General features: G+C 65.3%; 1 protein-coding gene across 4 annotated transcripts; it reads right to left on the bottom strand.

The window, feature by feature from the left end:
* Nucleotides 1-1,594: 1,594 nt before the first annotated feature.
* Nucleotides 1,595-15,019, bottom strand: ZDHHC8 (zinc finger DHHC-type palmitoyltransferase 8). Of its 4 annotated transcripts, none has more exons than XM_060119241.1 (11): nt 14,849-15,019; nt 8,457-8,578; nt 8,132-8,289; nt 7,882-8,054; nt 7,575-7,677; nt 7,049-7,140; nt 6,746-6,887; nt 6,432-6,552; nt 6,249-6,358; nt 3,909-4,909; nt 1,595-2,210 (listed from the first exon to the last, which is right to left on the bottom strand). In XM_060119241.1, the coding sequence occupies exons 1-11, from the start codon at nt 14,950-14,952 to the stop codon at nt 2,111-2,113; spliced, it is 2,226 nt and encodes a 741-aa protein (XP_059975224.1). In that variant the 5' UTR covers nt 14,953-15,019; the 3' UTR covers nt 1,595-2,110. The 4 variants fall into 4 exon arrangements, with proteins under 4 accessions (XP_059975224.1, XP_059975223.1, XP_059975226.1 ...); XM_060119240.1 differs by having other exon boundaries at nt 2,118-2,815; XM_060119243.1 differs by having other exon boundaries at nt 2,118-2,815; nt 8,216-8,289.
* Between the last annotated feature and the right edge of the window lie 487 nt (nt 15,020-15,506).

The following is a 15,506-nucleotide window of genomic DNA, read 5'->3' as shown; positions in this document are numbered from 1 at the left end:
ACCCTTCACATAAGCCACGTCCCTGTCTGGCCGACCACCCCCCTTCCCAAACCGGCCCAGCCACCACCCGGCCCCCCGCTCCTGTTCCCTCCCCACCCCAGGGTCCCTGTCCAGTCCAGCCTCCTGGCGCTTCCCCGAGGCTTGGAGGACAGGGGGACCACGCTGGTGGACAGAGCCATGGAGGTAAACACCAAAAATTTTATTTAGTGCATTAAACTGGGGCAGGGCAATACCTTTTAGAACAATAGAGAATAGCTTTGTGGCTGCTCATCCCCAAATGGGAGAAACAGAGCCACTGCCCAGGCAGAGGGGACGGCCAGGGCCCAGCCCTGTCCCTGGGAGCGTCCAGGCCCAGCCAGCTGGGGGCTGCAAGGCTGGGGGTGGCAGGGCCCTCTGAGCTCGCCAGGTGCAACATCTCAGAGTGAAGGAGTGAAGACCACCTGGGCAGGGCCGGTGGGCTGGGGTCTCCTCCAGCTGGCGGCTCCAGGAGCTTAAGGCATCTGTTCATGTGCTGGGTGCAGGGAGGGGGGAGTGTAGCGACCTGCAGGGGCGACCTGAGAGCCCCACCCAGCCCAACCCACAGAGGCCGGGGCTCCCTGGGAAGAAGTGGCGTGTAAAGTGCTTGGTCAGGCAGGGGGATCAGGTGATGGTGACACCCGGGAAGGCTGTGCTGGTCCCAGCAGCTCCAGGGCCCCCACCTGGGGTTTCGGACCCTCTGCAGCAGGTGGGGACTTCCTGAGCTGGGAGGGCACAGGGTCACGGGCCCTGGTGGGCTCGGGGTCAGTCAAGGTGCAGCTGGTGGAGAGGGGACGCCCAGCCCACACCCTAGGGTCCGCAGCAGCCTGGCCTCTTGGGCCCCAGAGTCTCCTACTTGGTGTCCCGCTCGGGCCCTGAGAGGCTGGGGAAGAGGCTGGAGGCGGCCAAGTGTAGACGGCACACGGCCCCCCGGGGGGGCGCCCCAGTGGCGGGGCTCCAGGGGACCCGCAGTGACGGGCGGTCCACCGGGAGGCCGAGGTGGCACAGGTGCAGGCCGGGGGGCACCCTGGGCTGGCCACGCCGCCCCCATCCACGGCTGAAGGTGCCGATCCGCCCCCTGTGGGTTGCAGCGTCCCGTGAGAGAGAAGCAGAAAGGCGGAGGTCAGCAAGGAGCAGAGCTGCCCGGTTCAGGGTCTGAGGACCCGCCGGCCTCCCACGTGGGGCCAGCCCCTGCCCCGGTCCCCCAGCCCCTGAAAAGCTGTGGATTCCTGACGCCCCCACCCCAGACACTTGCAGGGGGGACGGGAGATGAGTTCCAGTCCGCGCAGCTGCAGGACGGGCGGGCACTCCCTGCTCCTGGGATCCCGGGGCCCCTGGGGCAGCTGCAGCCCCAGCTTCTCTCCAAATGCCCTGTTACTGCCAGGGATGACGCAGACTCAGGGAAACCTCACGCTGGTCAGCCAGAGAACCGCCGGCCAGCCCCCACCCTTGGCTTAAGTCCACGGAAACGCCCACGCAGAACGTCCACGCCCGGACTGTCCGCCACCACCTCTCCCGGAGCCTGACCCCCTCTGCCCCCGCCCAGAGCCCCTGGCCTTGCTCAAGGAAAGGATCGAAATGACTCTTTTTCTTTTTTTAATAAAATTATAGATATATAGATGTAGATATAAAAACATAAAACAGACACAACGCAAGCGGACGCTGCCGTGTGCTTACTCTCGGGTCCCTGGCGCCAGACAAAACTCCGACCCCTCCCCGATGTGCTTTCCACGTGGGTGCCCAGGCTCCAGCAGGGCCTGGACTTTGCATGCCTCGGGTGGGGGTCTCCAGTTTGCAGGGAGGGGACTCGGGGTCGCGTGGGCCCCCTGTGGCGGCATCCGGCCTCCTGTGCCCGCTCCCCCTGCCCCCGTCACCTCCCACAAGAGCATAAAGCAAAGATTAAGGCTTCAATTAAAGCAAGTTTCCGGGTAGTGGGGGCAGCGGGGGCCCGAGCGTGAACACATGGGACGTGGCATGGCAGCTCAGCGCACAGACACGGGGACGCGCCCACCAGCTGGGCGAGACGAGACACACGGAGCCAGGACCCCACCCACAGCTGGCTGTCCGTCCGTCTGTCCATTTGTGCACCTGTCCGTCAGAACCCAGAGCAGTCCCGGAGCTGGGTGCCTGTGGGCCGGGCCTGGACTCCCTGCAGAAGAGTGGGCCTTGCCAAGCTACAAGCTTCCAGCGGGTCCCTGAAAGGCAATGGTTAGGAGCAGCTGGGCGGTGGGGCCCTCGGTCTGGGAGGACGGCCAGGGGCCCAGGGCTCTCTGTCCATCTCTGGGCCACAGTGACCCATGTGTAAGGGAAGTGGGTAGGGACTGGCCTGGTGACAACCTGTGCAGTCCACGCCCCCTTGCTGCCCCAGCTCGTGGGAGCAGGGCCACCAACACGCAGATCCTGCAGCCTCATGGCCCTTGGCCCAGCTGTGCCCTGGTGAGCAGATGAGTGGATGCACGGGCTGAGGACGAGGGATAGGCCCGTGGAGGCGTGGTTCTCCTCCCGCCGATGCGTCCACACCAAGCCTGGGCCTCCTCTCCCGGGGCAGAGAAGTTGGGAGGGGGGGCAGCCGCCGTGGGGGGGGGTCCTGGCTCCCATGGCGCTACGGCGACGGGTGGCAGTCAGTCCTCACACCGAGATCTCGTATGTGGTCCCACCCACGCCGGACACCTTCTTAACGAGCGTGTGCCGGGCGGGGCTGGCGGAGGGCCCTGGGGGGCCGGTGGCAGGCCCCAAGCGGGCCAGGCCCGGGGACTGCCCATTAAGCTTACTTGGGGGGGTCTTCAGCTGAGGGTGGTCCCTGCATCAAAACAAGCACACACACGCACACACACGGTGAACACGGGACCATGGCAGGACAGGGGCCAGCGGAGGCAAGAGGACAGAGGACACAGACACAGACGGAGCACTGGGCAGCCCCTGCCTCTGACCCTGGACGGTCCCACACGGAAATGCGTGGGGGAGCAGAACCTGCCAGGGGAGGGCCGAGCTGTCACAGGACAGACAGATGTCAGAATGGCCGCCATCCCCTCCCAGGCCTCTCAGCACAGACCACAGAACACAGGGAGGCCAGGTGGATGCTGGCCAGGTGAGTCCCTGGACCCTGCCCTGTCCTGGTGCCCTTAGCTGGGAAGCCCAGCAGTGACGATGTGGCCTCTTCCCTGCTCCTTCCAAGGGAAACGAGGGGCTGCCCTTCTGCCCTCCAGCCTCCCCAGCACTGACCAGTAGCATGGACCTCGCTGCCCAGCACTCATGCGGGCAGGAGCCCCTCCCTCCCTGGGCTGCCTCACAGCAGCCCCCTCTGGGCCTGTTACACCCACAACAGGAACCTCCTCATCAACTGAGCCTGTGCTCATGGCAGCCAGGTGAAGCCCTGGTGAGCAAACGTGCCCAGCAGGTGCTCGGCTCTTGTACTTGGGCCTGGGACCAGCCTGCCCTTCTGAGACTCGGTTTGCCCATCCCTGAGCAGGGAAGCCCTTGCTTCCTGGGGCTTTGTGCCCCCCGAAGGCCAGGACCGTGGTGCCCAGAGTGGCATGTTTTGCTGTGGGAGGATGGTCACCCAGACTTGGCCTTCTGGACATGGACAGTGGCACCATCTCTAGAGGAAGAACCCTAGGGTCCCCCACATGCTGGGTCTGTGCCAGCCAGGGGAGAGTGTGGGTGTTGGGCTCAAGATGCAAATTCTCCTGCCCCTGGTCCCAGGACATGCCAGGGCACCCTTGGAGCTGGGCTACCCTCACACTGGCCGCCAGAATCCTCCAAGGTGGGTGAGGCCCACCCCCCTAGGTAGCCTCAGGCCTCCTGGGCAGCCCCCACGTGCTTGGCCAAGAGGCCCTGCAGGCAGCCACACACCTGCCCTGTGCCCGGCAGCTGACCGCACCCTGAGCACCCACCTCTGCACAGACAGCGAGGGCGGCGGTTCTGGGAGCTCCGCTTGGATGAAGGCGACGGCTTTGGGGCCCACGTAGGAGGGCGAGCGGGGAGTGCTAGGTGGGGACGGAGGGACCTGGCGCACGGGCGACCTGTGGGAGCCGCTGGTGGGCCTGGCCCCCGGGGCGCCACTGTTGGCCAGGTCTGCCTGCAGGGAGGAAGAGGAGGTCCGCGGCGCCCGGCTCACGGCGCTGGACAGCGAGGACAGCGACGCCTGCAGCGCGGGGTTGCGGGCGCCCCCGAAGCCGGGCCCGGCCACCAGGTCGTCCCTGGAGCTACAGCGCAGTGCGGGGCCACGGGGGCCCTCGGACAGCACGCTGGCCTGCTGCAGGCTATAGGAGCTGGGTGCGTCGTAGACACCCGAGTCGCCAAAGAGCGAGTCAGCCTGAGAGCGCAGCAGCCGCTCACGCTCCTCCCTGTCCTTGCGCTCCTGGATGGAGGCCATGATGGTCCTGGACAGGTTGTCGTAGCGCACAGGCGAGGGCTCCCGAGGCCGCAGACCCAGCACGGGGCTGAAGCTGCGGGGCGGGGGCCGTGGTGGGTCGCCCGCTGCCCCCGCGTGCAGGTAGGGCGAGCGGTAGCTGGCTGTGCCAGCTGAGGGGTGGGCCGGGCACGTGTGGCCCCCAGGAGAGCCAGGGTTCAGCAGGCTGTCGTAGGACAGGCTGCCGTTGCGGTTGGGCAGCGCGTGGGGGGCAAAGAGGCCACGGTGGGGCGTGGGGGGCCCACCCTCAGAGCGCAGGGGCTGCAGGGCCACGTGGTCCCCGCCCCGCCGGCTGGCAGCCTTGAGGCTCAGGGAGCGCAAGGCGCCTGAGAAGGTGTCAGCAGCACTGAGTGGTGGGGACGGCGGGTAGGCTGCATGCAGGCTGCTGGGCGGGTAGTCAGGGACGTCCAGGCTGGGCTCGGATGCAAAGTCCAGGCTGTGGATGCTGTCCTCCCCCAGCGTCAGGGAGTCAGTGCCCGTGACCTGCAGGGGGAGATGGCGCACATCCATTTTGGCCCACCCACCGTGCCCTGCCCGCTCACCAGGTGCTCTGTGCCCACTAGGAAGTTGCAATCCTGGTGGCATCAGGGATGGCGGCAGGTGCAACCGACGAGCTGTTCCCAGAAGCTCTCTATCCCCTGCGCCCCACGGAGGGAAGTGGGGACAGGGTGGAGCAGAGCAGGGGGCCCCAGTATCTCTCCAGGGAAGGCTGTGCAGCTGCTCCAGCCCAACTCCCCAGGGAGAGCAAGGGGCCTTGGGGCAGCCTTGGGATCAGGACCTCAAAGAGACTTAATAACCACACAGTGACCCAGGGCCTCTCCCAGGCACCCCACGGCTGAGGGTCTGGGCAGGCAGTGCAAAGCAGACAGCAGGGCAGTGCCCTCGGAGCCCAGCAGCCCAGGGAGTAGCCACAGTGACAGAGGGGGGCCTTTTTGATTCTCCGTGATTCCAGGCACACAGACTTGGACTGGGACAAGAGCCTGCAGAAACTCAAAACCCAGAAGGCGCATGGGTGGGGACAAATGTGGCTTTAGGGCACTTGGCCAACCAGCGGGACCCTCCATGGGATCCAGGACAATCCCAGGAAGGAGGCAACCCACCTAAGCCCCCTCATTCCAAGAAGGGCCACCGGACGCTGGCCAGGGAGGCCCAGACTCACTGCCCTGACCAGCAGGCCCCAGAGGCAGGGTCAGGCAGGATATCAGTCCTGGAGGGAGTTCCCTGGGAGAGAGGGGCTGGTCCAAGTGTGCTGGCTCAGCCACGGGCCTGCCCTCTGGTGGCATGAAGGAGGCAGGTAGCCTGGGAACCTCAGGGGTCTGGGTGTCTGCTCAGGCCGTCCGCTGCTCCTCGTGAACGCAGAGAATAAATGTGCTTCCTCAAACAATCTCAAATTCCTCTGAAGCCTTCCCGAGGGCCCTGAGGACCTTACAGAGTGACTGACTAATAGTGGAATTCCAGGCATCCTGGCACACAGTGCCCCCGGGGGCAGCGCCTAGAGCCAGCAGGCAACACTGGCCAAGGGCCGAGTGGCTAGGACTGCCTGCACCAGCCCCTCCCAAGACACCTGGCCCTGCTCCCCTCTACCAGCCCCAGCTGGGATGCCCACACCCTGTGTGACCCAGGCGGGTCTTTCAGGGGTGAGGCCTGGTGCGGGGGCTCAGGTAGGATTCCTGGGCACATGGCCTCCAGGATGTGGCGAAGTCTGGGGGCGGGGCTCCGGAGCTTCCCGGGCGGGGCCTCTTGGGTGGAGCCTGTGGGGCCTCTTGGGTGGAGCCTCCGGGGCGGGGCCTCGGGTCCTCCGGGCAGGGCCAGGCCTCCTCACCTGCTCGCCCGGCCCACAGAAGGGCGCCTTGGTACCCGTGGGAAAGGCGGGCCGGAACTTGTACATGGCGGGTGTCGGGGGGCTGGTCCTCTGCGCCGACAGGGCGCTCTCTGGGGAAGATGGACCACTGTCAGACTGGGATCAGTCTGTGCCCCTCCCTCCGTTCGGCTGCCCCCGCCTCACCAGCACTGCCGGGGCGTGGGGTCTGCAGGTCGCTGCCAAATGTGCCGGCCTCCGCCTTGGGGGGCAGCGGCGGCCCCAGGTCCAGCGGCTTCTCATCCAGCCGGTCCAGGCTGCCCTTGGACTGGGAGGGGGCGCGGTCAGTGGTGTGTAGGGTACAGGCCACGGGCAGGGCTTAACTGGGGACTCCATCCTGGGGCCTGGGACCTAGACCCCTCTCCCATTCCACCCAGTCCTTCCCCATTCTACTCTTAGGCCCCTCCAACCTGACCGCTTCCCACCTCACCCCATCCCTTACCCCACCCCTCGGCCCCCACCTTGCTGTGGCCCAGTCCAGCCTTCAGCCCGTTGTCACTAAGCTTGACCTTGAGTGGTGCCGCTCGCTCCAGGAGCTCCGGCCGAAGGAAGGGTGGCTTCAGGCGAGCGGCGAGGGGCAGCTGGGGCGGCTCCACCACATACCTGCACCAGGGGCAGAGGGGTCAGTGGCCAGGGCAACCTGGCCTGAATGCATGCCAAGGGCAGGACCCCACCTGCCAAAAGCAGAAGTGGATCAGGCTGAGGGCCCATGGCTGCCCACCCCAAACCCCGAGGAGGCCCACTGGACACCCGCCGGGCCTCACCGGGGCGCCAGGGGGCTGCACAGCACGTGCTCCACGTTCCCATAGCAGCCGCGGGTGAAGGGGTTCACACCCCCACGGAACTTCCCCGTCACCTGTGGACATGGGACCCCTCAGCCAGCCTGGCCAGCCAGGGTCTGGCCAAGGAGGGCAGGGGGACAGGCAGGGACAGCAGGGGTTCCGCAGAGGTGAGTTGGGCAGGGTCAGCCCAGGGGTGCCCCCCACCCGGGTCACCAGGGTCTGCCCCTGCTGTGGAATTTCTGGGCTCTGATTCACTGGTGGCTGCAGTGCCCACAGATGGGGGAGAGGAGGGGGACAGGGCAGGTGAGACCCCACATGCCAAACCCCACCTGGGGTCTCCAGGGCCAGAGCTTCCCCTACCACAGCTGCACATCCGCCAAGGGCCCCCACGGCCCTGCCCTGCCCCGCCCCACCCCAGTCCCTGTGCAGCCCTGGCTCCTCACTCAGCCCGTCGGGGACCCTCCCATGCCCATCCCCATCACTGCATGGCCCCACCCAGGGTCTGCACCTGCTCATTGGTGGTGCGGCCCCGAGTGACCAGCACCACGTGGAAGCCAGTGAGGCCGATGACAGGGATGAAGAAGAGGCCAGCCACACACATGACGGCCATGCTGGCCCGTTAAGGCCAACGGCCGTGGGTGAGAATGGAGCAGGCACCTGTGGACAGACTACCCGCCCCCTCCCCACCGCCCACTCACGGAAGGAGACCCACTCCCTGGGGACTTCTGGGCTGCCAACCCACCCCTCCAAGCCTCGACTTCCCCTGTGAGAAGCATCCCTGGTCCACACCGCCTTTGTGGTCAGGCCAAGGATACGTGATGGTGGTGTGCGCGGCGCCCAGCCCCTCGGCGTGGTTCAGCACGTAGACCAGGCCGAAGGCTACGACGCCCACCATGTGCGCACTGAGCGACAGCAGGAACAGGAAGAAGTAGCGGTAGTTGCGGCGCCCAATGCAGTTGTTGACCCAGGGGCAGTGGTGGTCGAAGTCCTGGGCAGGAACAGCGCGTCAGGGCACACGGTGGGCAGGGGAGGAGGGCGTGGGCTGGGGGCGGGGCAGGCGGTCACCTCCACGCAGTTGTCGCAGACGCTGCAGTGGGAGCAGCGTGGCGGGCGGTAGAAGTGGCAGGTGGCGCACCATTTCATACGGACCTGGATGCCCCGCACATCCACGTTCTTGTACAGCGGGGCCCGGAAGTCATCCTCCTTATCCTCGTCCTCATCCGCTGTGGGCCGGGGGCAGCACGAAAGTGACTTCCCTGGCAGGAGAGCCCCTCTCCAGCCAGCCCTACCCACCCACCCCCCACACCGCCCCCAGCCAGGCTCTCTTTTGTCAGCCACTCACACTCTAGCGAAAGTCAGCCAGATGAGCTGCCCCAGCACAGGGCCCTACCTCGGGGGAAGACGCCAGGGTCCATGAAGGTGGCCATGCTGAAGTTGGCCAGCACAAAGAGGAAGAGGATGCCATTGTAGACAGGAACGGCTGGGGACACAGCTCGTGTCAACCATGGGCACCTGTGTTGGACAGCAGTGCAGAGCTGGGTCTGGGGGTGTGGCAGGTGTGTGGGAAGGGGACGCGGGGCAGAGGAATTAGGCTTGGCCACACGCGTGCAGTGCTCAGCATGGCAGTCAGGGAGACCACTGTTGCCACGGGCCCACTGCATCTCTACTCAACCCTCAGGGGCTGTGCACAGGCTCCGTGTGCGACAGTCCTGACCCAGACGCCCCTGAGCGCCTGTTAGGAGCTCAACTCCCAGTTGAGCAGACTGAGGCTCAGAGAAGCCCATAGGCCAGAGCCAAGCCACGTCCTCCTGCCCCAGCTGGGAATCTTTCCAGGTCCCCTGCCCTGGATGGGGAGACACAGACAAGAGGTGGGAGCCCAGGATGGGAAAGGAGCTGGCTCTGCCCATGTGCTCTGACAGGTAGAGGCCAGTGACCTGCCGGGCAGCTCAGGCCAGACCTGGGCCTCACCCAGACCTGTCCCCAGCTTGGCAGGGCCCTGTTGCCAGGGAGATTCTGGGGTGTGGTGTGGGGAGCCCCAATCCTCTGTCTGTAAATGCATGGGGAGTTCATGTCTGCTCTTCCCTGAGGGGTGCAATCTCAGGGCCTGGGCCCCAGGTGCATCCCTGCCCAGGCTACCTCTTCTTTTTAGTTTGTCACCTTACTCTCCATAGGGCAGTGCAGAATACTTGGAGACTCTAAAAGCATGGCGCCCCCCACCCCTCCGCCGTCTCTCATCACCCCTCGCCACTTGGCTCCAAGGCTGCCCCCTCTTCCATGAAGCCTTCTCAGACTGCTGGCTCCCTGCAAAGGTCTCACATGCCACCCTGGTGGACACTCTGGCACAGAGAGCATCTTCCTCAGGCCTCGCAGGACCTGACTAGAGCGCCCCCTCACTGGAGACTGCCAGTCCTCGGGCACATGGCCTGTGACCCCCTGCTCCAACCCTGTGGTGGGTTTCTGCCCACTAGGCTACTACGAAGCCCCTCTGGCTTCAGGCTCACCATCTCTCCCATGGCTGCTGTGATAAGCAGGGGGCACCCAGTGGGTCTGCTTCCCTCCCTGCACTCAGGCCCTCTGTGGAGCTGGGGGGCCGGTGGGGATCCCCTACACCAGACTTGACCAGGTGGACAGGGCATTGTGGCCACCTGCAGAGTGAGTCGTGCCCGTGGCCCTGCCCGCCCCCACGGCATACGCCGGCCACACTGGTGCCCACGCCTGCCTTGGCCGGGAGCCAGCCCTGCCACCCCAGCAACCACCTCCATGGTAGCGGAACTTCTCTATTTTTAGTGGAAAGCAAGAGGCTATTTAAAGATTCCGCTCCCACGGCAGGCAGCACACTCGGCGGGCTGGGAGCCGTGAGCTGCCCCTTCCTCTTCTCCAGAACCCGCCGTGGAAGTGATGCACAGTCTGAGGACACGGGGTCCTCTGCCAGGAGGCCTTCCTCCACCACCCCTGCCCAGGTGGCCCAGAGCAGATACCTTCCACGCTCCCCATCCCTGCACGCTGGAGCCTGGCGTGCAGACAGTGCTCAATGTATGTTTGTGACCTCCGATCCAATGTCATTTGGCAGGATGACGGTGGGCCCCTGAGGCATGGTCTGCCCAACAGGGTGGGAGGGGGCTGGGAGCCCAGATGCCAGTGAAGACAGGTGAGAGAGCCAGGCACAGCCAGAACCTGGGAGAGGTGGGCACCGCGGACCCACCCTGGCACTGAGAGCCAGCTCCCCACGCGCCTTCTGGGAGGGCTGACCACGTAGTCTGTGCAAAAGGAAAACGTGGCTCTCAGCCACCTGCACTGTCGCACATTGGGGAGCCAGCCCGCTCTCGAGAGGAAGGAACCGGCCGAGAACAGACAGACATGCAGACACGAAGTGCAGCAGGCAGGCAGGCGCTGAAGGCGGGAGGATGTGGGACGGGGGCTGAGCGCGGCCCTTCATCATCGCCCTCCGAGTTTTACCGGCAGATGTTGAGAGCCCACTGCCCACCGGCCTGCTCAGTGGACCATGCATCCCACCCTTCAGGCTGGGGGGCAGCGCTTCTGTCATCCCCATTTTACAATCAAGGGTATCCGAGGGCTTGTCACCCAAGGCAGGGACTGAACCCCCGCCCCGGAGGCCCACACTGCTTTGTCCTCCCTGGGCCTCGATGACCCTGAGTGACACGGTTAGGGCTGGGGAGAGCAGCAGCTGCAAGGTGATGGAGTAACGCTTGCAATGAGGTGCTAGACGGCCTCTACCCAGGGTGGACACCACCCACCCACTGCATGCGTGGGCAGCACATACCGGGGAGGGCAGGGTGGGGCTTTAGCCGGTGCTGGGCAAGTCTGGGAGGGCATGGGTTCTCTGACTGGGACTTGAGCCACTGCACCCTCCACTCACCACCTCCAGCCCCCCAGGCTTCACTCAGACCCAGGATCAGGCACTGCCACGCATCCCGTCCCCCCATCCTCGCCCCGGGGGCCTCTACCCCCAGGCTGTGCCATAAGAGGGGCTGAGGCCTGGGTCATGCCCAACAAGGACTGGCTCACTAGCCAATGCTGCCAGGGCCCAGGAACAGCTAAGTAGAGGAGAAGACGAAAGAACACACACACATCCACATGAACATGCAGGGACCCATGCATGCACACGTGTGTAGCACACACGCAGACACACACAATGCTCCAGGCGTACATGTGTGGATACTGCACAAGCATGCATACACACGCGCACATGTGATCAACACAAAAGGCACATGTGTGCCGACGTGTGTACGGATATGCACACTCGTGCACACAATGGCACATTTGTACCCTCATTCACGCACAAACACAGATGCAGGCTTGCTCCTCCTCCACTGACCCACACACCCCAGCCCTCTCTGGACATCTCTCAGCTCCCTGTGGGCTGGGCAAGTGTGAGGATGTGTGAGGACACACGAGCTCCGTGGGCGAGGCCCGGCAGGCAGCACTGCTCCGGCCGCCTGAGTCCGTGCCAGGCTCCAGGAGCACCTCTCTGCCCTCAGGGATGACACCCCACTCCCCTCCCAGGGAATGGTGTGCTCCAGGCTCGCCCTGCCGGGCAGGGGTTGGGCACTACCCAGTGGTGGCAGACACACTGCAGGCCCCTCCCCTGGGCCGGCCCCCCTCCTGAGCCTCCACCATGGCCCCACCTGGGCCGGCGGGAGACACCGCCCAGCAGGATGGGGTTCTGAAGTGTAGCATGCGGCCTCGGCTAAATGCAGAATGGAAATTTTTAACTCAGACGTTTTCACTTAAATCAGGTTCTTCATTAACACTGACTAATGAAGCTCACACACGGGACACCCGGAACCAGAGGGTCTGCAGCTACTCTGCCCTGGTCCAGCCAGGCAGGGCCTCTGGCCACATGCACCCACCCTACAGACACCCAAGCGGATGGGGAAACTGAAGCTCAGGGAACCAGGGGTACACACAGCAAGTCCTGGCAGGGGGCTAACACCAAGTGTCCCCCTCCCCATACGGTCCCTGCCAGCGGCTCCATCCACCTAGGCCCGCCGCAGGCTGGCTTGGTCTTGGACTGGAACTCTCACTGTCCTAGGCTGGGCCTTGTGGCTGAGTGGGCCTCTAGGCATAGGGAGGGCTCAGGCCCATCCTGGGGACCTGCCATGTCATCCCAGAAGTCAGCCCACTGGCCCCAGACAGAGACAAGACAGCCCATTGTGGGCCCCAGGCATGGGTATCCCGCCAAGCAGCCCTGGCCCTCTGATGTTCACAGGGTCTCTGTCGTTCTGTAAGGTGGCTCCAGGAGGAGGAAGGGGAAGGGGCAGAGACCTGGCCTCGGCGCTCTCGGACGCCTCCCAGCACCTGACCCGGCCTGACGCTGAGCCTCCTTGGGTCCGGGGGACAGAACCGTGCCAAGAACCCAGGAAGGCTTCCTGGAGGAGGAGGGCCACCAGGATCCTACCCTGAGACATGCTACCCATCCTCGTGGGGGGACACCCCCAGCTCTGGGCATCCTCCCCACACCCCAGCCTTTCCTGGTGACATGTCTGAATGTGCTGCGGGCCGAGCCCCTCAGAGAGCTGGCCCAAGGGAGGGGTCTTTGGTCCTCTAGGCCTGGGCTCCCCACCCTGAGTGACACCCGGAGCTGCTGCCTATGTGGACCTGTCTCAAAGGGGCAACTCATATTTACTGAGTGTAGAGCGGGGGCCGGGGACCACTCAGCTTCCAGTGAAGTCCAAGGAGCAGAGCAGACAGAATCCTGTGGGGCCCCGAGGGCAGGGTAGGAAGGGCCCAGGACCGGGTGTCTGAGTCTGCAGTGGGCCTGGGATCAGAAACAGGGCAGAGGTGTGGGTACCAGGGTGACGAGAGGCCTGTCCCAAGAAGGGGACTGCTTGGCCCCCTGCTTACCCGGAATCAGCCCACTATGGGTGGTGTCATTGGGCCTGGGCCACCCAGCAGACCCCCTCAGGAACTACAACACCAGCAGAACTGGGCTGGGCACCGGCCAGGGTCCTCGATGGCCATTCAGCCAAGGAATGTGGCCGTGGGGTGCAGGGATCCCTGTTCCAGGGGGCAAGTGAGGGTCCCTTGGCAAGATGATTGCTGCACCTGGACGCCGGCCAGCACCCCCTGCACCTCCATCTTCCGCATGGTCTCTCAGGCAGAGTGAGTCACTCAGGGCAGGATGCAGGGCACACCTGTGCTGCCCCAAGGCAACCCCAAACCTCTCAGCGCTGGGTCACTGAACCCAGAACCCAGAACCCCAGCAGTGAGAGCAGAGGGAGGGTAGGCAGCCTCCATGCCCAGCCCCTGGGGCGGGTCGAGTTCACAGGACAGTAAGGACTCTCTGAAATCAAGGGAAGCCTCAGGACAAGCACCCTTCAGGGGGCCTGTGTGCACCTAAGGGGAGAGGAGGTGGGTGAGTTCCCTGGGGTGGGGTTGATCTCGGCTGCTTGTTGAACTTTTTCCCAGCGTTTCATAAGTTCTCATCAGAGAACACATATTCCTTTTAAAGTCAGGACAAATGCTGAATTGCATTTGGGGAGTGAGAAACCAGAACCAGCACATGGAGGCCAGACTGCAGGGAAGCAGGGCCCAGACTCCCGCAAGACCCCTGCCCATGCCCCACCCTCCAGAAGCCTCAGTGGGACGCATCCCACCTCGGCCCGCGCCCGCTGCCCACAGCCTCATAGCCAGCAGCATCTGAGTGACAAGAACAAGTCTGCTCGCCAAAGCCAGAAATAAGCCTGTCCACACAGGCCTTTTTTAAACACGCTGTTGGCAGCCTGTGGTGCCCACCCAGCCCAGCCTCCAGGTCGGGGCTCGCCTACCTCCGAGGTGCCCAATGCAGCCTTCCGTCCTTGTGCTGCTGCCCTCGCCCCGGCTAAGGTGAAAGGGTACCCGGCTGGCTTCTGCCCACCCCCGCCTTGGAACAGATGCCCCACTGGCTGCGGCCACCCCAAGCCTCAGGTCCCCAAGAAGGCTAGAGTGGTTGTTACTCTGGTGACCTGGCTGTGTCCCAGCCTGGGACTTGTGGCAGGAGGTGGTCACAGACCTGCATGGCTGAAGCCTGGGGTCCCCAACCCTTCCCTGTGCCAGAGGAGGCCTGGGGAAGGGGGTGGCACGACAATGCAGAGGGAACTGTGGTCAGCCCCTGCCCTGGTCTGCACGGGCCCGGAACCTGCCTGCCCTCTGCCTCAAGGGTCCCAGCGCCCACCGAGGCCAGTGTCCCTGGGTGTGGCCTGGCCTGGGCCCTCCAGCTGTGACCACTGGGCCTTCCTGAGAAGGAAGTCAAGAGAAGGCAGAGGGCACTGCCAGGCCAGCGTCGGCGGTGGCCATGGGGCAGGCACGTGGCAGCCGGGCCAGGACACACCTACGCAGGAACAACTTGGCTCTGGCCTGGGGCCGGACGGCTGGGAGGGCACTCGAGAGTCATCCTTGGCTCCTCGCAAGAGGGCTGGTGGCTCTGGGCGGCCCCCCTCCCCTCGTGGGGAGGGCAGGGCTGCAGCCACACCCTGGGCAGCCCCCGCACGCACTCCCCTGCCCGGGCTGGCGCCTTGCACCCAGGGCCTGCCTGGTATGCTCACGGGGTGGCCGTCGGACACCAGTGTCCTCACACCCAGGTCTCACCTGTCCCTGACACCCCAGGAAGGGCACGCTCGTGGCATCAGCCTTGGCCCAGAGTGGGGTCTCACATTGCCTACGGCCCTGGTGCCCCCACCAAGCCCAGCCCGCCAGCCCAACCCCGGCCCCGGTCCTGCCAGGCCGCGTCCACCGCTGTGCGCAGCCCTGCCCCTTCTGGCCCCAGCGCCGCGGCCGACTCACGTGAACACGAAGAACAGGGTGCTGGAGCCGACCAGCAGTGCGGCCGCCGTGGCCACCGGGATGTACTTGGCGGGTTTGAGGCGCGTCCCGGGGCTGCGGGGCATCCTGGGCGCCGCGCCGCCGCATCCCTCCCCGGGGCCGGGCGGGCGGGGCCGGCTGGACGGGCAGGACCCAGGCAGCAGCGGTGGCAGCAGAGGAAATCCCACCTCCCGGGCGGCGGAGGAGACAGCGTGCTGATGTCAGCGCGCCCCTTAAGGTGGACCGGCGGTGAGGGGCCGTTGGGCCGGGCGGGGCCCCGACAGCCGGCCCCTCCCACCTGCCCGGCCTGCCACCTCCCTCCTCCTCCTCCTCCCTCTGCGCTCGGGGCAGAGCCGGCGGCGGACCCTCCCGCAGCGGGGCCTCTCCTCCAGCTCCAGGCTGGGAGCCCATGACCCTCTGAGGCCATGCGGCCGCCGCACACCTGAGGTCTTGCCCACAGGGGTACAGATGGCGACAGCCAGGCCTCCTGTCCCCAGTCCACAGGCCGCGGGGCTGGAGCATGTGGGTCCCTTCCGGGTCCCTGTTTGCACAGACCTTTCCCTAAACACCTCGGAGCTCTTCCTGGGTAGGGCCAGGCCCCTCCCATCTGGAGCAACACCCCACCCCACCCGCAGCATTT

Source organism: Mesoplodon densirostris, chromosome 15 (genome assembly GCF_025265405.1).
Source record: "Mesoplodon densirostris isolate mMesDen1 chromosome 15, mMesDen1 primary haplotype, whole genome shotgun sequence".
NCBI lineage: Eukaryota > Metazoa > Chordata > Mammalia > Artiodactyla > Ziphiidae > Mesoplodon > Mesoplodon densirostris.
The sequence above is the reverse complement of the archived record's forward strand: the minus strand, read 5'-3'. Positions and strand labels throughout refer to the sequence as shown.

What these genes read in the sequence shown, in the direction of transcription:
- ZDHHC8 (XM_060119240.1), bottom strand. Translation starts at nt 14,952, where the DNA reads ATGCCCCGCAGCCCCGGGACGCGCCTCAAACCCGCCAAGTACATCCCG. An exon ending in ACCCTGTTCTTCGTGTTCAC is followed by an intron (nt 8,579 to 14,848) that starts GTGAGTCGGCCG and finishes TGTCCAACACAG; the next exon opens with GTGCCCATGGTTGACACGAG. An exon ending in TCTGTGGGCCGGGCGAGCAG is followed by an intron (nt 4,910 to 6,248) that starts GTGAGGAGGCCT and finishes CTCCCCCTGCAG; the next exon opens with GTCACGGGCACTGACTCCCT.